Source organism: Macrotis lagotis, chromosome 1 (genome assembly GCF_037893015.1).
Source record: "Macrotis lagotis isolate mMagLag1 chromosome 1, bilby.v1.9.chrom.fasta, whole genome shotgun sequence".
In the NCBI taxonomy this organism is placed as follows: Eukaryota; Metazoa; Chordata; class Mammalia; order Peramelemorphia; family Peramelidae; genus Macrotis; species Macrotis lagotis.
Window position 1 is genome coordinate 699,053,584 of NC_133658.1, and position 20,769 is coordinate 699,074,352.

Here is a 20,769-nt window from a genome sequence, read left to right on the forward strand (position 1 = left end):
GAGTTGGGAGGAATGAGTAAAACTGCAGCCATTGCTGGAAAGGGTGACCCAGGGATCCTGTGTCATCAAACAGAACTAGGTTTCAGGGACATCAAGAAGAGGGAAGGAGGGGGGCGGGATTTGAGGTGAAAGTAAGTTTGTTACATTATGAAGCAGGTAGTCCAGAGAGCATAACTTTTGGTTGGAGTAGAAGGTATTTGAGGGAAATGGGAATAAGAAATTGGGCAGTGCAGGATTTAGTTAATGACTTAAGGTAGTTCAGAATCACTGGAATAGAGAGTGTATGACTTGGGATGTATGTTAATCACTAGGTGGAAAATTTAGAGATTTCCAAAGTCAACACTATTTTAACCTAAGAGTGAAATCCTTTCAAAGAAAGGCAAAGGAACAAGAACTTGAAGCAAATATTAAGTAACTGTATTTAGCTTATTTCTACATAGTTACTTACAAATAGTCTCCCTATTTATACTCTCTGAAAGCAAAGATTATCTTTTGCCTTTCTTTGTTTGCGCAGTACTTCACATAGTTCCTGGTTCCTTAGGTATGTTTAATAAATGTTTTTTTGACTGACAATCAGTTGGCAAATACTTAGTAAATAGCAGAACTTGCAAACTGGTATAAACTGTCTCCAAAGCATCATAATCTAAATTCTTAACATGGAATAAAACTTCATACCTATGAACAAGTTACAAGTGTTATTTTCAGTCTTTTCTAATGGCAATGAAGAAATGATATTTTGAATATTGTTCCATCAAAAGGTAATTGATAATGGTGAAAAAATGAGAGAATGTCACTATGGCAACTACTTCCATTCTAAATTCACTAATTTTTCAGTTATATCATCCAGCAGTTGCTATTATTTGCACATCTTTGTGAAAGATAAATGACTTGAAATGAAAAAGACCCCAAGAAAACAAGTTCTGAGGTCTTTTGCATTTATTCATTTCTATATGCAATCTACAAGTAATGAACAAAAATATATTCAGTAATCAAAATGATGACCCTTAGTCAATAAGAAAGTTACATTATGTTTAGTTTTATATGAAGACAGGGATATACATATATATCCATATATACACACAAATACACATATACAACATACATTATCTATATATTACATTTTAGAAGGTTTCCTTCAAAAGAAGGGAAAAGAGTCAGAATATTGAAGCCTCAAATATCCAGAAATTTGAGTTTTCAAGAATGGAACATTTTCACCTAATTCTGGATAGGGGAGATTTTACAGACTTCTGAAGGTACCCTCAGATGTGGCCGAAGGTAAAAAATAATAGATATTGTTTATGTGGAGCTTTAAAGTTTGCAAAGTATTTTTTAAAATCTTTTTTTTAAACCTCGCAACACTACTGGGAAAGTAGATTTTTTTATTTATTATTAGATAAGAGAACTGAAGTAAAAGTTAAGTGACTTACATAGGTGTCACATAAGTATTTGAGACTGGATTTGAACTCAAGTCCTACTGACTCCAGATCCAGTACTCTGTCCACTGTATAACCTAGATATTAGAGTGATCAGCATTATCAAAAAAAACTCATCTTTATTTTCCTGACTTAGTTGCTAAAAGCAAAAAGCTAGCTACATATACTTTAGAAAACTTGTAGGTATAAGGTTTGAAACAAAACAGAATTTCTAGTCAATACTCATTTAATCAGAAAGTCCATTTAAATAGAATACTCAATTCCCTAAGCTTGAATCAAGATTTTGCTAGTAAATACTTTGAATATTTTCCCTATTTAAGGAGACAATCGATGTTATTGTTTGTCAAATTTTTACCCTAGACTTTGTATCTTTTATACTATAAAATAGTTCAATGTGAAACATATAATAAGCACATTAATACTTTTTAATTTTTATAAATCATGTGTCTGTGACTTAGAGAGCAAGTAAGTTTTAGGTTCAGAAGACTATTTGCACATATTAAAAATAATCAGTAAAATTTGTCTTCCAGAGACCTTGTAGAAAAATTGCCCAATCCTCATACTTTTCTTCTCCTTGGTGATGCATACATGAAAATACAAGAGGTAAGACCTTGCAGTGCTTTTGACTCTGATTATTCTTATGAATTAACACATAATAGTTCAAATAAAGTAGTAAGAACTATAAGACCATCTAATTTGCAAATCTTTAGTTAATTGTTGAGATAATATAAAAATGTATAAAAATGAAATTATTCTGTTTTCACAGACAAAGTTATTGATGGTGGGAAGTCATCACTGAATCAGATATCTGTGTAAAGTAACCTCTCCTTGTTAGAGCAAAATTAATGCAAAGGTAGAAGAAAGAATAAAAATGAGAAAAAGATATCATAACATTTTATAATCTGTACTTAACTATTTTAAACCATAAAAGTTCAGGAAGAGACCCAACCAACCAAGCAAACAATATTTAAGGATGAAAACGAAAGATACCAAATAGAAGACAAAATGGAAAAATTTTGCAGTCATTTTTGTAACAAACTTTTTAAGCAGTCAATAACAGTATAACTACCACACTTGCTTCTATTAATAGTTCCACATGAACTTTCAGAAGATGTAGAAATAGCACTAAAGAAATTAAAGATTGGAAAAATAGTTGGAGTAGACCGGGTATCCATAGAGAGGGTACTGAGAGGTCAAATCATAAGGTCATATTAAAAGAAGAAGATACCAAAGGTATGAGGAAAAAATAAAAACCCTCATACTTTGTTAACTTCACTCAAGTCAGCCATTCAACAATCATTTTAGTGCCTCCTAGTGCCAGTCTCTACCCTCAAGAAAATTAAGTGCTTTCATTGAGACCATATACATATATAGGAAATATGTGCTAAATATAAGATAGTTTGAGGACCAAATGGACCTGGCAACTGTGTAGAAAATCTGCAAAGGCAGATTTATGTTAAAAAAAAAAGATGGTACAAATCACCACCTCAAAACAAAAGAACCTATCAACTAACAGCCTACTATCTATATAAAATATTTCTTGAAATCATCTATACATACACTGAAAGGATATTTTCAATGAGACATTCACAACCAGTAATTTGTATCTTTTGGGGAAACCAAATGCTTTATATCTGTTATTTCATTTAACAGTCCTATAATACGTGTGCTATTATCATTTCACCTATCATATCACCTAATTTACAGATGAGGAAACTAAGGCTACAAGCCCAGGGCAGTGTCTGAGATAGGACTTGAAGCTCATCTTGACTTTACATCCTGCATTGTACTACCTAATTGCATAAAAAAACTTTTGATATTATTATGTGACTGCATGTCGTGGAACACTACATTCTCCAAAGAGTATTGAGTGAGCAGGCTAAAACAAATTAGCAAAAAATTAATTATGATAAAGAACTGAAATAAAACATGCCATTGGAGATATAAAATTGAACAAGATGAATATTAGTATTCACATTTCATGTGATAGAAACAAGCAATAACCAGTAAATGCCAGGCTGTGTATTTAGTTAATATCATCATATAAGGAGAAAGCAGGGAGGAAGGTATCCAGCAGAGAGATGACTCAGCATGAATTTAAGTCAGAGAATGAACATGAGTTGTCCAGAATGCACAGGCGTGGGTGATTATACTCAGCATCATTCAAGGAAAAGCTCCACATTATTAAGAATGATCTAGGAATTTTGACATGTTATTACATTGTCAGCTACAAAAGGAAAATTGTAATTAAGAAATAGATGAGGTACAACTAGGTGGCACAGTGGATGGAGCACTAACCCTGGAGTCAGGAGGACCTGAGTTCAAATCCAGCCTCAGACATGTAATAATGACCTAGCTGTGTGACCTTGGGCAAGTCACTTTACCCCATTGCCTTAAATAATTAATTTTTTTTTAAAAAAGAAATAGATGCCTCCCCCCACCCGGGGGCACCCGGAGCCGAGCCGGACCAGAACCCCAGCACATAACCTCAAGCCAGATATGCACTGGATCTGTTGAATGGGCAATTCTTCCATTTCCTAGTACAAAACTGCAGATCAACCTCTTTGCACTTCTAAGCCCACACTACATCCACTATCCAGCTCTGGAGAGCTGCCAGATATCTCCTGTTCTTACTTTCTGCACAATTAGGGGAAAATAAAAGTGCAACATACAGCAGTTCTGATATGGCTGAAGTGAAATCAATGTTCCGGGGAGTCCTTCCCAAACAAGGGCAGTTGTCTGTAGAAGATGTGGCCACAATGGTGCTATGCAAACCCAAACTTCTGCCACTAAAATCTCTGACTCTTGAAAAATTAGAGAAAATGCAGCAAACAGCACAAGAAACTATTCGCCAACAGGAAATGACAGAAAAGGAACAGCACCAAACCAAGGAGTGATTCATTCACCAATTTTGTAACTTTTACTTGTTGATAGTTTTTTCAAAGTAATTCACATTTGTTTGCTAAACTTTTGATTTTTATTAAAGTTAAAATTCATTTAAAATAAGGGGACAAATATAAGTCATCAAAAGAACAAAATAAATTTAAGCTTTTATAATTTCTATTATGGACTATGTTCCAACTTTGGCCACAATTTATTTTAATCTTTGGTACTCTGTTTAGTGATTGTTTTTGTTTTTGTTTTTGTCTAGATGTTATGCATCATTTCTACTTTTATCAATTTTAGAGATTCAAGAACCAACCCATAAAATATGTAACTTCATTAAAGTTCTATACATTGGCCTTTATGCATGCCAAAAAAAAAAAAAAGAAGAAATAGATGACTGACAAAGAGTCAAGTGTTCTAATTTTTTTAATGGAAAATGGAAAAGATCATCAAAAGCATAATAAACAGCCCTTTTGATTAGGCATAGTAATGGAGCAGTCAGATAGCATGTATGATAAAGTGGTCTTCATTATCAAGTTTTAGATTCTAATGTGATTTGACAGGGAGAGTATACCCTGTCAGTTGCCACCCTGCCTTTGGAGGGAAGGAATCATTTCACAGTAGTTGTGGTTGTACTAATAGCTAATCCTGATCATGATGACTGATCCCTTTTAACTCTTGAATGTTGGCCAAACAAATATAGCTTCTCAGTGTTGCTGCACATAATTATCTTTACAAAGCAGCCCAGATTAATAAATTAGTGAAGGAGATATGAGACTTATCTTATTATCTGATCTATTAGTTACTCTTCTCTCTGGTTATTTCTGCCAACTCTAGCCTGAAGAAGCCATAGAAGCATATGAGCAAGCTCTCAAGCAGAACCCAAAAGATGGCATTCTGGCAAGTAAGATTGGGAAAGCCCTGATCAAGACTCATAACTATTCCAAGGTATTTACATATTATGTAGTGGAGAATACATCCACGGGACCAACTCTCCCAAGCCCTGTGTCATAGAGTAACCTTTCAAAAATTAATAGGCAAAACTGATGAATACATACTTTGAATATGTATTCACAAATGGAATTTCTTTTTGAAATGAATTTCTTTTTGCAGAGGTATAGTCATGTTACTTCTGTTTTAAAATCTTAAATAGCTCCCTACTGCCCTCTAAAAAATCAGATTTCTTTACCGTGCACTGAAATCTCTCCATGATCTGACATCCACTTATCTTTTCTTCCTATTTCATATTCCTATTTTAATTGTGGTTTGTGCTCTTCCACCTTCCTCCACTTATATGCTATGACTTCCTACCTTTGTTCATTCTATTCCATATGAGTAAAATATATTTTCTGGTATTCTTCACCTGCTAAATTACTCTCCATCCTTTAAAGCTGAGCTCCTTAATGGGAAGGAATATCTTTTGCCTCTTTTTTGAATCAACAGTGCTTAGCACATAATAAGCATTGGCTTATAGACTGATTAAAATTGAAGTCAGATATCCCTTCCTTTGGGAAATCTTATCATACTTATTTCTTGCTTTTGGTAAAACTTTCCCCCTCAGACCTTCCCTTTCAGAGAGTTTTATAATGTATTCAACTTTTATATATTGTAATTACCTGTGTATCTCATCCCCCACTTAAATGATAATATCCCTAGAGTCAGGAGTCATGTCTTAATTAAAGTTTTTCCCAACGTTTGGAACAGTACTTTGTACACAAGTTGTTGAAGGGTTGGCTTTCTTGGTATTTCTGGTATTTAGTAAAGAGTAATGTTTATTAGATACTTGTGGACTGAAAAATCTTAAAAGCTATGTCATATTTTTTCAGGATTTTTTGAACACATAGAAATTTTCTAGTTTTCTATAGTAACTATTTGCTCCTTAAATACAAAAATAAGCTAAGACCTATACCACCATTTTTCAAGTTACATTGTAGTTGCTATTTATATATAATAAAGTATGAATGTTCCTGATTCTCCTATTCCTTTTTGATCCACTGAAAATAAACATTTTAACTTGTTTTTCGTTATACATTTATACTACCTGTAGATACTCTTGCCAAATTTCTTTAGGACTATCACATTTATGATATTATTAGCCTTATCTATTTATTTTCTACATCTTATAGCCTTAAAGTACAGTGATGTTAGCTGCTCAATGAAGTTGAACCAAAATAACTTCAGTCTCATTTGTATTTTAAGTAAATGAATTAACTTCTCATAAGAAAGAATGTTGTTGGGGCTGATGGGATATTTGTAATCCCTGCTACTAAAAGAAGTGGTGGCAGTATATCTCTGAGTTTGGAAATTCTAAGTTACAGTGGGTGTCTGGAATGAATCTGTCAAAAATGTGGTGAACACTTCACAACAATGGGCAGCAAGCTGCATTGGTGTGGACAAACTGATCCAGGTTGGAAAAATGAAGAAAGTTAAAGGATCCATCCTCAACAGTATTGGGATTAGACCCATGAGTAGCTACTGCACCTTTAGCTTAGGTAATAGGCCCTGTCTCAAAAGAAAAAAAAGTCAGCTTGATGTCATGTATTATATTTGAAGTTTTAAAACCTTTCTTCCATACATATAATTCACAAAATTTAAGCTATTTCAGGGAATCTCTATGTACAAGACTATCCTCCTGTTAGTTATGCTTGTTTATTGTTTATAATGTCTTTATTGTTTGTGGTAAATGTAAAATAACTTTTTGAATGCTTTTTAAATTGCCTTTCCCCCTTAAAAAGAGTTTTATTTTTAGGCAATCACATACTATGAAGCTGCACTGAAAAGTGGTCAACAGAATTTTCTTTGTTATGATCTGGCTGAGCTTTTACTGAAACTAAAACGTTATGAGAAAGCAGAGAAAGTTATTCAACATGCTTTATCCCATGAACCTGGTATGAATATCTTATTAATTTAAAATAGCATATACCCTAATTAGACAAATTAGTTGTCTAATTTAGGTTTTTTATATATCTTTACTTTAACATGAATCTTGGTGTTCTCAGGGTTTAGTATTAGTTCTTTAATATTCAAGTGTATTACTCTTGACCAAACATATCTGAAAATTTTCATGGAAAGATAAAAAGATAATTAATTACACAATAAAATATTACTCCCTAGATTTACTTCCTGTAGATATCTAGTACCTTGAGTGCATTTAAAATAAAATTTAATTCATAAGACTTAAAAATTTATACTTTTTGAAGAACATACTTGTTACCTGCAGAGCAATTTTATACAAAACTGCTGAAGGTAGGAAATATTCAGTTAATTCAGATGTTTTTGTTTCTTATTTTTAATCATTTTATTTTTTAATACTGTAAATATTTTTGAATAGGATAATAGAAGCAGTGTTTGTCTATAATTTAACTTTCTAAAAACTCAGTTCTTTTTTATACTTTAAGTCATAACAGTGGTTATAGAAATCATAAATTGAATTGTTACGCTTTATTTAAAGTGTGCCTTAGAATTGGGAGATTAATGCACTTGTCGGTGGAATTGTGAATTAATCCAATCATTTTGGAAAGCAATATGGAACTATGCCCAAAAGGAAATAAAACTGATCCTACCCTTTGATCCAGCAATACTAAAACTAGACCTATATCTAGAAAAAAATCATAAAAAATGGGAGGGAGGAGTATGCCTTTTACTTCTTTTCTTAGGGTAACATTTGGAATCTATTTGCTTTTTTTATTTAAATAATCAAATCCTTTATGAATGATCAAAAAAATAATTTATTAAGCATTTATGATGTGTGGAGCCTTGTGGATACAAATAGAAAAGTAAAACAACCACTGACCTTAAGGAACTCACACCCTAATTGAGGAAATGGCACATAAAAGGGACTCTAGCTACATGGTTGATGGAAAAGCCCAGGTCCTTAAGGTGCATTAGCAGATCAGGCAACAAGTCCTAGCAGGATGCTGCAACAGGATAAGTGATAAGAACTGAAAGTTCTCCATCTTATCAGTAGAACTATATTTAGGGAGTCTTTGTTCAACCAAAAGGTATGAATATTTATTTAAGACTGGTTAATTGCCTGAAGGAGTCCTGCACAACTTACAGTGGGACCTGAGAGTATGAATTAAAAGTAATTCTGATTTTTCTTCTACAGTAGTAGGGGAGAGAGGAGAGAAGAAAGAGAATTGGTTAGTGGTCAGCCAGGAAAGCTGCTGGGGAGAAATAAATTGGCAAGAAGATTAGGAGATCATAGCATTTGCTCCATTGGATCAAGGGAAAGAAGTAGAAGGAGGGGGGATTTATAGATTTTGATATTAATGTAAAAGTTGCATTCAGTTATTATCTAAAATTCTTCTCCCAAGTGATTTTAAGCAATCTTTTACCTAGACCATGGCTATACTTTTATAATTAGCACTCCATACTTTGAAAATTAATCATTTCTCAAAAGAAAAATTGAAAATGCTTATTTTTGTTCAGTTAAAACAATTTTTTCTTTTTTTATGTATAATTTCTTGTTAGTAAATGAACTATCTGCTCTAATAGAAGATGGACGTTATCAAGTTCTCCTAGCAAAAATTTACAGCAAAATGGAAAAGCCTGATGAAGCAATCACTGCATTGCAACAGGTAATAATGGAGGAAATATACTATATATGTTCAAGCAAGTAAAAAATATAATCATCCTTCATTCCCCATTAGTTGAATTAGAAAAAAACAGGAAATGAAAAAATGGGCCTAAATAAGGAATGTTTATAACATCAAAGAAAATTCAGAATATAGAGGCTATATGAAATGAGAATCATTTTGGTTTTAATATTATGAATAACTGTTTTGAAACTGAAGTGATATCATGGAAAAGAACTCAAATTTCAAGTCAAGAGGTATGATTTCTAGTACCAGATCTACCACTCTATAACAGAACCTCTTAAGGTCTCAAATTTTTTAGTTATAAAAGGGACAGAGACCAGCTTTAACATTTTATGTCCTTTTTTCTTTTAGTTTAGAGTAACTAAAATGATATTTTATTAAAAGTTTTGAGTTATTGTTTAAATAACTGTTTACCTTTAATTATATTTTGTGCCCTAGTATAGAAGTTATTTATTTTATAAACCTTAGAGAAAAGAGGTATGATTAAATGACATCACAAATATTATAAACAGTTATAGTTTTATTATTGGGATATAACTACTATGGAGATTTAATTAGTAGGGAGGCAGTGCTTTACGTACACAAAATGAGAATGTACTATTTCATCTTTGCCACCTAAAAAAAGTCAATTTTTCTTTTTTTCATCTTTCGATATATAGGAAATATGAATGACGTTTTTTTGGGTACATAGTGATTTTTTTCATTGTAGCTTTGGATTACAGACACCTAAGCAGTTTGATAGAATTCATAGCTGACTTAAAAGTATAATAGCCTGATTTTACTTCTTGTATAAAATTCAGTTTTCAGTAGAAAATACAGCAAATGGTGGAAAATTGTGAAGTTGTTTATAAACAGTCACAATATATAATTAAGTAGATTGAACATTCTATTAAAATTTTGGTCTTGAAATAGTATGTACTACATTTCAACAACCATTTATTGAGTATGTCCTAGAAATTCTTAGGTAGTATAACACTAAGTAATTAAAAAAGAAATAATGATAACTTCAAGGAGCTTACAGTTCCACATGTAGAAATAAGATAATATATGCAAGCAAATGAAATATACAGTTCATTTCAAAATTGTGTAAGGTACAAAATGCTTCAAGAATTCACAATAATACAATTCCAGAGAAGCACAAAAGAAATTAATTGTAATAATAGTGTCAATAAAATAAAAGTATATAAAGAAATCAGCAATATTTCTACATATAAATAACAAAATCCAGCAATAAAGTAGTAGAAAAAGGAGTCTCATTCAAAATAACCACATAATCCATTGAATAGTTGAGATTTATTCTACCAAGACACATACAAATACAATTATAAAAATCTTTAAAGCAATAACAAATAATTTAAATAATTGGAGGAATATTAAATGCTCATGTTTGGGCTTGGCCATTTTTATTTACAGTTTTAGTGCTATACCAATGAAACTTCCAAGGGAAAATTTTGTTGAACTAGACATAAATAACAACTAGATTCTTTTGGTCAAGCTATAATCTCAAGGAAAATGATTATTTAAGTGGAAATGAAGGGGAATTAACACTTCCAGACTTCAGATTATATTATAAAACAGTAATCAGTAAAATTATTTGCTATTGATTAAAAATAGAAAGGGGTAGAAAGATGGCACAGTGCATAGAATGCTGGGCCTAAAGTCAAAAAGACTCATCTTCCTGAGTTTAAATCTGGCCTCAGACACTTAGCTAACAGTGTGACCCAAGGCAAGTCACTTAACTCTGTTTGCCTCAGTTCCACATTTGTAAAATGATCTAGAGAAGGAAATGGCAAACCACATAATTTAGATGAAAATTAGAACTTCTGAGAAGTATAATAAACAAAATGGAGAATTCAATATTTTCTCTTGATCCCTCAACCTCTCAAATCTCTCCAAAATGGAAAAGACACACCAAAGATACAGAAGTTTCAGTTGTCTCCATGATTTTGAACACCTGGAATCCAAAAGGAGATTTTATAAACAAAAACTATGAACCAATTTCCACATTTTGCTCATTATCCCTTACCCAAAGTCCATACCATCTGCTTTGAGCCTGCCCTAGTCAGCACACTGATCTCTTTTTCCCAGTGCCATAGAGATCCCAGTTCAAGGCTAGGGAAATCTGCTTTGGCCAGGATAAATTGCCAGTATGGCTCTGCCAGACTGGCCACATAGTAGTACTATGACAGATAGTGTTATGTGCTGCAAAAATGTCTTCAGGAGAACCATAAATACAGTGAAAGGGGCAAAATATATGTCTAGATTTGAAATAGAACTCCATACCACATTCAACCCTTCCCTTCTCCCAGAGCCTCAAAGATCCACACTAGGCAGTTCTCTGAATGAACCAGAATGCTGAGAAATGGGGGAAGCTGGACAAAATGCATGGTCTGAAAAAAGTATGTGTCAGCTGTGCAATATTCCATGATGACTGAATAAAAGGACTCAGTAAGGGCTAGCTCTGTCTACCCAAAAGTCACCTGAGGCAGAGACCTAGGCTGGTGCCCTGTGAATTACCTAGTACAGAAGGAGTCTGAAATACTTTCAGCAAAGAAACCATCATCAGAAGGGGGTGAATCAAAGACTCAGAAAATGAATAATAGGGAGAAAACAAGGGGAAAAAAAGGACTGAAAGTACCAAAGATCTTAGGAAGAGGAAATCTCAAAAGACCTTGAACAGATAAATCAACAGGAAAATTATTAATAGCAGAAAGAAATCTGATCTAATAAATTAGTCCAGCATCTATGAATTAATGTAGCAAAATAAAATGATCCAACACTTAATAAAACAGAGGATCCTGTGGAATGTGACAAGAATATGAAATAGCAATATGAGAGGTTAAAAAGAGAAATGAGAATTACAAAAACAGTGTATAGTCTAAGCAAAAAAATTCTGCAATAGAAATACTGGATAGAAAATACAGAATAGAAAAACTAGAATGTGCAAAGGCAAGTCTCATTAAAGAAAAAGAAAAAATAGACTGGGAATGCAAATCTACAAAAATGAAGAACAAACTCGAAGAAAAGAAGCAAAATGACATTAAAAGAAAATATGATTAGAATGTAAGCAAAAATGCAGATCTTAGACATGATGCATTGAGACAACCTTAGAATCATAAGTCTCTAATAAAATACTATGGCTTTGGGAGGGGTGGTGGAAGAGATACTTAGGATGATATAAGAAATAGAACAAATAAATACAAACTGGACAAGGTATTTTACACAGCTTTATCCAGGGCAAGAGTAATGGATCAAATATTACTATTACAAATTATAGAATCATGGGGTGGCTAGGTTGCACAGTGGATAGAGCACCAACCCTAGAGTACCTGAGTTCATATCTGGCTTCAGACATTTAATAATTACCTAGCTGTGTGGTCTTGGGCAAGCCACTTAACCCCATTGCCTTGCAAAAATCTAAGAAAATTATAGAATCATGACTATTACAAAATATAGAATATTTTTTACTACAAAAAATTGAAAAACTTTTTCAATGACATAATGAATATAACTAATGTAAGAAGGAAAGCTGTCAGTGGAAAATAATTGAATCAAATGTCTCTGATTCAGTACTGATTATAAAGATATTTTTTTTGTTTTTTGCTTTTTTTTTTAGGTTTTTGCAAGGCAAATGGGGTTAAGTGGCTTGCCCATATAAAGATATTTATGGAAGAACAGCATATTTAAAACTAGATCATTCCCTAATAGATAAATGGTCATGGGATAGGAACAAAGAACTGTAAATAATAAACAGCTATCCAAAAGTCTATTCCAAACCACTAATAAGAAAAATGCAAATCAAAACAATTCTGAAATTTTTTTTTTCATTAGACCAGCAGAGTGACCAAGATTACAAAAAATGGAAAATTCGTTGTTGGAGGGTTTGCGGAAAGATATATACAACTGAGAATCAACTGAAATAATATATGTAGTGATTTGCAAACTAACTACTGTATGAATGCTATTTATTGTTCATGTCACTCAAAAGAGGACTTTTTTCCTTTCCATATACTCGGAAAGAAAACACAGGTTGTCTCACTTGCAAAAGTTTTCATGGGACATTAAATGAATTGTGAATGCAAGATGAGATATAGGAAAGGTTTTGTTTGCAAACAAACGACTAGGACAATAATGTGGGGAAATAAAATGTTATGTGTTATCTATAAATTATTTAGATTGCACTTTTTTTCTTTTCTTTTCCCTCTTCCTCATGTCATTATCCATTGCTTTCAGGCTCGAGAATTACAAGCCCGAGTACTAAAACGTGTTCAGATGGAGCAGCCGGATGCAGTTCCCACACAGAAACAATTAGCAGCTGAAATTTGTGCAGAGATTGCAAAACATTCTGCTACTCAGCGAGACTATGAGAAATCAATTAAATTTTACAAAGAGGCTCTTGTTTATTGTGAAACAGATAGCAAGGTTAATTCTCGTATAAATTTTTCATAGTACCTTTGATACCAAATATTAACAAATTTCTCAGAATATTGAATTCTACCTTGAGGAAATCTAACATAAATTTTAAAAGAAAATTAAAGAAATTTTGTTATGAAATAAATTCATAATGAAAGCAATTAGTATCATGCCTTAGAATAGAAATGTTTTGCGAATGAAACTATGATGATGAAAATTCCATGTATATAAATATATCTCTTAAGTCATTGTTTTCAAATGTTCTTCATCATGTGTTTCAGTAATCAGTTTTAGACCGTTTCAGACCAGATGTATGAATTTTGTGATTAAGGCATGATTAATGAAATTGAGTTGGAAAGTATTTTGCAGATTTAGAATAAAAATATATGGGCAAGCTTAATTCTTTTTTCCTGCTTCTGCTAGCTGAAATTTGATTATGCTTAAGATCCCCTTAATATATTATTAAACTAAAAAAGCATAATGGCTACATAGGTAAAATTTCTATATCTACAAAAATACATAGGTATTCTGAAAGTAAAAACTCGTATTTGAAAATTTTGAAACTAATTTTGCTTCTAGAAGTGAGTATTCTTTAGCATTAATGAAAAAAAAATTCTTTTCCCTGTAACCAGTTTGTTGATATTGGGGAATAAAAGAAACCTTAAAAATTTATCTAATCTAGCCTATTTGTTTTACAAGAAAAGAAAAGGTGCCCAAAGTCACACAGCTAGTTAGAAGTGGTAATAAAAGGGTTTGAGCTATTCTCCAGCTCTTCTGATTTTCTACTATATCACATTGCCTTCATATAAGTTAAAACTGCTGATTTTTTAAAATCCCAGAAGTATTACCAAAAAATACATGGAAAGCATCTGTTGTTTTTCTACTACCAACATATTATATTTAGGATCTAACTATATTTTTTAACTCAGTTATTTTTTGGTTACTCAAAAATTTTAATTTTGGTAAATATTTCTCTGATATTTTAATTAACTTTTTTTTTTATATAGGCAATGTTGGAACTTGCACGTTTGTACCTGGCACAAGGTGACCCTGATGCTTGTCAGCGTCACTGTGCACTCTTACTCAAGAATGATCAAGACAATGAAGCTGCTACCATGGTTAGTGAATTTTGCTTTAAGAGCCTCAACTACAACAAACATAGGTATTTGTTTTGCTTTGTACCTTCTAAAGAGAAGGTGCCAAAATAATAATATATTTCAGGTAACTTTCAGAAAATCTTTATGTTGTGATTAATTTTCTACTTCATTGGGTCATTGTGATGTAGATGACCATGAGTTCACAAACCATATGCCCAAAGATCATCAGCTCTATTAGATCACTGATTTGGGAAAGACTTGGTTTTGGCTGTACATTAAGGCTGCTTTCCTAGTATTAGCCTAACTAATTATGGAGAGATTAATTATCAGTATATTTGCTACTTAATTATGCAGTTTTCAGCAATGGCAATTTAAACAAAGAAAAATATAAATTGGCTCTCAGTTCTGTGAGGCCTCCTTCCATTTGTGCAAAGTGGCAGAGTGGTAGAAAACCGTTTTAGACGACTTGTAAATAATCACTTAAATGTTAATACTTAAATGTTAATCACTAACCACTGTATGTGCTATTAGAGGAACTGACAAAAAATAAAAGGAAATTTTGAAGCAGATCAGAGCTAGAATTGCCATTCAATCTAAGCCATACTGGTGTCAAATTCAGATAGAAATAGGGGCCACTTAAGTATGTAGAAGGATGATGAAAAGCACATATAAACATTATCTATATTCTATCATATTTTTTGTTAAATGTTTGATTTTAATTTAGTTCAAATTCCACTCAGGAGTGTTGTGGTTCTCATGTTTAACACATTTTTTCCTACAATATAATAAGTAATCATTCAGCCTTTGCTTGAAAGACCTCCAGTGAAGAAGAAATTTCTCTCAAGGCCATTCATTCCACTTTTATCTCTAATTATTAAGAAGTTTTTATATCAAGCCTATGGCTTCCATTGTTCCCAGATCTGTCCTCTTAGGTCAAGAAGCTTTTTCTAAGTGACAGCTTTTTAAATACTTGAAGAATGCTAAGTCCTCTCTTCTCCAGGCAAAACTTTTCTTGTTCCTTCAATTAATCTTCTTATAACCATAAACCAAAGATGTTATATGCCTTACTGCGGGCTTCTGGAAATTCTGGAAGGTGCTTTCTAAAATATGGACCTGAACATAATTCTCTGGAGCAGGAGTGTCCAACCCCTGGCCTGCAGGCCTAACACAGCTGTCAAAGCCTATTCAGGCAGAATTATTACATTTTATTATTATTATTATACTCATTGATAATATGTGTTATATTGTAGTTTTAAATAAATATCATTCTTTATGCAACCCTTGACAAGTTTTTGTTGGATGATATGGCCCAAAAGAGCTCAAAGGTGTCCACAACATTTACATCCCCTTTTAGCAATGGGTTTTGAGGACTGCATGTGGCTTGTGGGTCATGAGTTGGACACACCTGCTCTAGACATTCCCAAGGACATGATACAAAAGGACTGTTAACCTTCTTATCTTTGGAAACTATGGCTCCCTTAATTAGACTAAGATTGCTTTAACTTTCATATTACTGTGTTGACTTATATTGAGTTAAAATAACACTATAAGCTCCACATATTTTTTAGATGCATTATTTGTCTTGCCAGACCTCTCTCATTTTGCATTTGTGAGATTAATATGTATATTCCCAAGAATGAGACTTTTACATTTATCCCTACTAAATTTTGTCTTTTTTTGTTCAGTTACACATTCTGTAAAGGTTTGTTTGAATCCCAACTGCTCTACATTGTTTTAGCTATCACTTCCAGCTTTCTTCATCTGTAAATTGAATAGTCTTATCAACCCTATATTTATCCCAGTCATTGTTAGAAATCTTAAACTAGGGAGCAGTTAGGTGGTGTAGTGGATAAAGCACTGGCCTTGGAGTCAGGAGTACCTGGGTTCAAATCCGGTCTCAGACACTTAATAATTACCTAGATGTGTGGCCTTGGGCAAGCCACTTAACCCGGTTTGCCTTGCAAAAAAAAAAAAACTAAAAAAAAATCTTAAACTACCCAAAACCAAACACCAATCTGTAGGATACTTCTCTGGAGACCTCTTTCCAAGTTGGCATCACATCTTTTACTTTCTCTGGGCCTAGGCATTCTAACAATTCAAAATCCATAAGGCTATATGGTCTTAAGTCATCTTTCCCTTTTCCACACAAATATTATGCTTTATTAAAATCTAGATGAATGTTATATACAGTATTCCATTCATCTGTTGTTATAGCCATCTTACTTCAAAGGATGTAAATTAATCTAATTCATCCAGAAAAGACTGGTTTCACTACAGAAAAAAATAAGCAGATGAAAAGATGTCAGTTATCCAGACTTTCATTTGCATTTAACTGGACATTTAAACTGAGTTAGTTTATCAACATAGATAGATAGATAGATAGATAGATAGATAGAGAGAGAGAGAGAGATATCTCTAGGTTGGACAATGAACTGGCTACAGAATGGAATGGAATAGGAAGACAGTGGCTGGGATGACATTTGAGAAATTGCATAATGCTTTTAAAGATTCTAATCCCTCTCTGAAACAAAAAACTCATCTTTTAAACATAGTATTCATTTGTTGCTAAAGATTGACTATGAGGGGGTGGCTAGGTGGCACAGTGGATAGAGCACTGGCCTTGAAATCAGGAGTACCTGAGTTCAAATCCGGCCTCAGACACTTAATAATTGCCTAGTTGTGTGGCAAGCCACTTAACCCCATTGTCTTGCAAAAACAAAAAAAAAAATTGACTATGAGTCAGTTTCTACAGAATGAAAGTCACAGGTCAGCCAAAGGGCATTGTAAAGATGGATATAATTGGGGCAGCTAGGTGGCGCAGTGGATGGAGCATCGGCCCTGGAGTCAGGAGGACCTGAATTCAGATCCAACTTCAGAAACTTAGTAATTACCTAGCTGTGTGACCTTCAGCAAGTCACTTAACCCCATTGCCTTGCCAAAAAAAAAAAAAAAAGATGGACATAATTGAGTCTCAGTGTATTGCTAAAAGAATTGTATAGACATTCTGTAAAGGATATCATCAAAGACAGAGGTCTGACCAGTAAAAGCAAACAGGGATGACAGCTGGCCCACATGTTTGTGAAAATGTAGATCTCCAGGACATTGGGTTCCCTAAGAAAGATTTATCAGAAGGACTTGAACATGATTGCAGTCTGTAGTACTGGAAGTTGTTAGCCACATTGCAAAGATTTATGACTTATTCTTAAAGTTAATCAGAAAAATGCATCATGGGTGAGTAATAATCAAAACTTGAATTTATACTATTAGTTAATTTCTTAAGATTAATTGAAAAAATCAAACTGTTGTTTGTGCTTTGAAGACCATAAATACTGTATATTCTTTGAAGACTGTAAATACTGTAACTATAAATACAACTATAAATGATGTAATATTAGCACTAAATTTGATAAAAAAGCAATATTTGTTGACATTTCAAATGTTATGGAATAAAAAAATGTACTTTAAGGTAGGTAGGTTGGCCAGTGTATAGAACACCAGGGTAGAATTCAAACCTGTCCTCAGATACTAACTAGCTACGTGCCCATGGGGAGATCACTTTATTTTGATTTGCCTTAGTTTTCTCATAGCACTCCTTCCCAGAGTGGTTGTGAGGATCAAATGAGATAACATTTAGAAAGTATTTAGCAGAGTGTACAGCACATAGCAGATGTTATTAATGCCATCACTCATTAATTATTTCATTTCTTCATAGTATTTAATTAAGGAGTTTGGACTTGAGATGCATGCATAATTTCTATAGCTTAACAAAATAAATTCTCAATTGATTGTGTTGAACAAAAAAAAAAACCCCATCTATTTGACCAGGAACTCGTGTCTAAAACCTGATGCTCGGGATCTGCTTATATTGCTTGGTTTAAAGATTATTCATATATAGTAATGACAGAATATGTTGCTTATTCACCAGAGTATTTGATCTGCAGTATTCCCTCATTCAGACTTTTTTTGTCTTCATTGCTGTATTATAGATGAGGGTCTTCTGGTGGTTATTTCAGAACACATAATGGTGAAGTTCAAGTCTTGTCTTTTTCAGCACTAAATCTCTTTTTGCCCAAAGGGATTCTTAGACTAAAATTAAGAACTTGTTCAGATATCAAAAGTTTTCATCCAGCATCATATTTTTGCTTAGGTTCTTTTTGGATTGATACATGTTTTGAAAAGATGTGTTTTTATTTATGTTCTTTGGAGTTTGGACAGAAGGTAAGGGTTTTGTGGAAATTCATGCAAAAAAAAGCTACAGATGACATGATAGACATAATAGATAAAATCTGTAGCCCAAACCTAATGTCTGGGTTTACAGGGACTGGATTCAGTTATGGCAGGGGTTTCAAGATAGAGAAGGTAAGGATTCTCACAAAATTTTCTCTTTGGCTTATATCACCCAAGGCTTCCTCTGGGAACATCATAATATAGCTCATGTCTAGATCTTTGCTGAAAAAAAAGTAAAAAAGCTTTCAGCTCTCATGAAAATAAATACTCCAACTAACAGTGCATTGAATGCTGAGCAGGTTTTATTTTACTTCAGAAAAAAACATATCACAAAGGACTTAAACAAAGAGCAAATAAACAGTCAAAAAGCATTCTTCTTTCTTACACAGATGAGTCTCACTTTCCTCAGGGGAGATTGATAACAGTTGTTGAGTCTGTGAATGATTCTAGAATTAGGGCTCCATTGTAAGGGGGACAATATTTGAGGTTTATAAAAAAAATCCTTTTAAACTCTCTTTTAAAAATATAAACAAAAAAAGATAGCCTTATGAGGATTTTTTAATTCTTTTAAGGTTTTTATCAAAAACTTTTGAATATGTGACAGTATTTTTAAAACAGCTAATATTTACCTTTATAGATGATGGCTGATCTCATGTTCAGAAAACAGGACTATGAAAAAGCAATATTTCATTTCCAACAGCTTTTAGAACGCAAACCAGGTATGTACTTCCAAAGTGTGAAAATAATATTAAGTATTCTAGGAGATGTTAGACATGAATAGTTTATCATAATTTTTTGGAATGCTGTTAAAATAATGCTTAACATTCATGTTTGTGAAATTTCTGGCATTGAAAAGGATTTGTGATTGAAGGTAAGTTCATTAAGCCTTTTGGTTCCAAGTTCCCTATGACTTCACTTAAGTGATATGTGATCCTGAGATATTATAAACCAGTGCAGTTAGCCTTTCTTGATATATAGATAACTCGAAGAAGTAAAAATGTTGCCATTCACTCAAATGAAAATTCATTTGAGTATTTAGACAACAATTTATGCCATTAGCATTACTTTTTACTTAAACTTGAATCTGTTATCATTTCTGGAGGCATTTCATTTATACACTTTACTAGAGATAATGACATTACATGATTTATAACCACATAAGATCACATGAGAATATTGACACTTTATTGAAAATCTGGGCTTTTCAACCCTGATCAAGAAGGCATTAGAAGTAGCTCAGGATGATTGAAAACTTTTGAGCAGTCTCTCAAATGCCCTATATCCTACTTACCTCTTCTTACTCTTTTATGGATCCTCATGATTGTCCATTTGTCAATATTCATCCAAGGTATGTGTACTGAAACCTGCCCATCTAATTCATCATCTTGAGATTTCCTATATGGATTACTAGGTTATTTTGCTTTATATGTGAATAGAATTCTTTGATCCAAACTCTCAATATATTCTGGGGCTTCGTTTAATAAGGTTAGTGTCATGTAAAAACAGGAACATCTGGAGACAAATCTACTCCTGAGTAATCCTTTTTCCATTTGGACTTTAAGCAAGGTTTTTTCTGTGACCCTGGCAATCACCTTTGGCAAACCTCTGACTTGTTACTAACACTTCAACCACTCTTTGAACAATGTTATACCTCTGTTGACTACTGTCAAAGGGTCTTATATTAACTTAACATATAAACAAAATCTTGTATTCTCTGCACTATTCAAAAAATCATCAATGAGAGGACTTCTGGGATAATGCCAAAATAGTGGAGAAGAAAAAACACCCAGCTGAGCTCTCCCAATGTTCCCCTCATTCAGTTAAGTAACAGTTCAAATTAAATACTAGAGTGGCCAAGCCAACAAAAAGTCAGAGTGAGACATTCTAACCCACGACAACTTTGGAAGTCAGAAAGAGAGATCTGTGACACAGGATGAAATTTAAACGGAGCCCAAATGATTGAAACACTTGTGGTGGGAATAAATGGTGATGACTAAAGCAGCAGCAGCTTTAGGAGCTCTCAAGGCAGAGATGGTAAAGGGATCTGGGAACTAATCAGAGATTATAGAGGACCCATGTCTAGTCCTGTATGCAGGACCAGATATTGTTTGG

At 33.1% G+C, this 20,769-nt stretch overlaps 2 protein-coding genes across 3 annotated transcripts in view; both read left to right on the forward strand.

Moving 5' to 3' along the window:
* TTC21B (tetratricopeptide repeat domain 21B) overlaps positions 1-20,769 on the forward strand; it is a 108,376-nt gene that overhangs the window by 52,452 nt on the left and 35,155 nt on the right. For both annotated transcript variants that reach the window (XM_074215798.1, XM_074215799.1), the window contains exons 16-22: positions 1,964-2,036; positions 5,157-5,267; positions 7,069-7,207; positions 8,793-8,899; positions 13,154-13,342; positions 14,341-14,451; positions 19,295-19,376. In XM_074215798.1, the coding sequence (XP_074071899.1) occupies positions 1,964-2,036; positions 5,157-5,267; positions 7,069-7,207; positions 8,793-8,899; positions 13,154-13,342; positions 14,341-14,451; positions 19,295-19,376 (812 nt within the window). The remainder of the gene's footprint in view (positions 1-1,963; positions 2,037-5,156; positions 5,268-7,068; positions 7,208-8,792; positions 8,900-13,153; positions 13,343-14,340; positions 14,452-19,294; positions 19,377-20,769) is intronic.
* LOC141507808 (BBSome-interacting protein 1-like) lies at positions 2,045-5,150 on the forward strand. The gene has a single exon (XM_074215800.1). It carries the CDS (start codon positions 4,118-4,120, stop codon positions 4,328-4,330), a length of 213 nt encoding a protein of 70 aa, XP_074071901.1. The 5' UTR covers positions 2,045-4,117; the 3' UTR covers positions 4,331-5,150.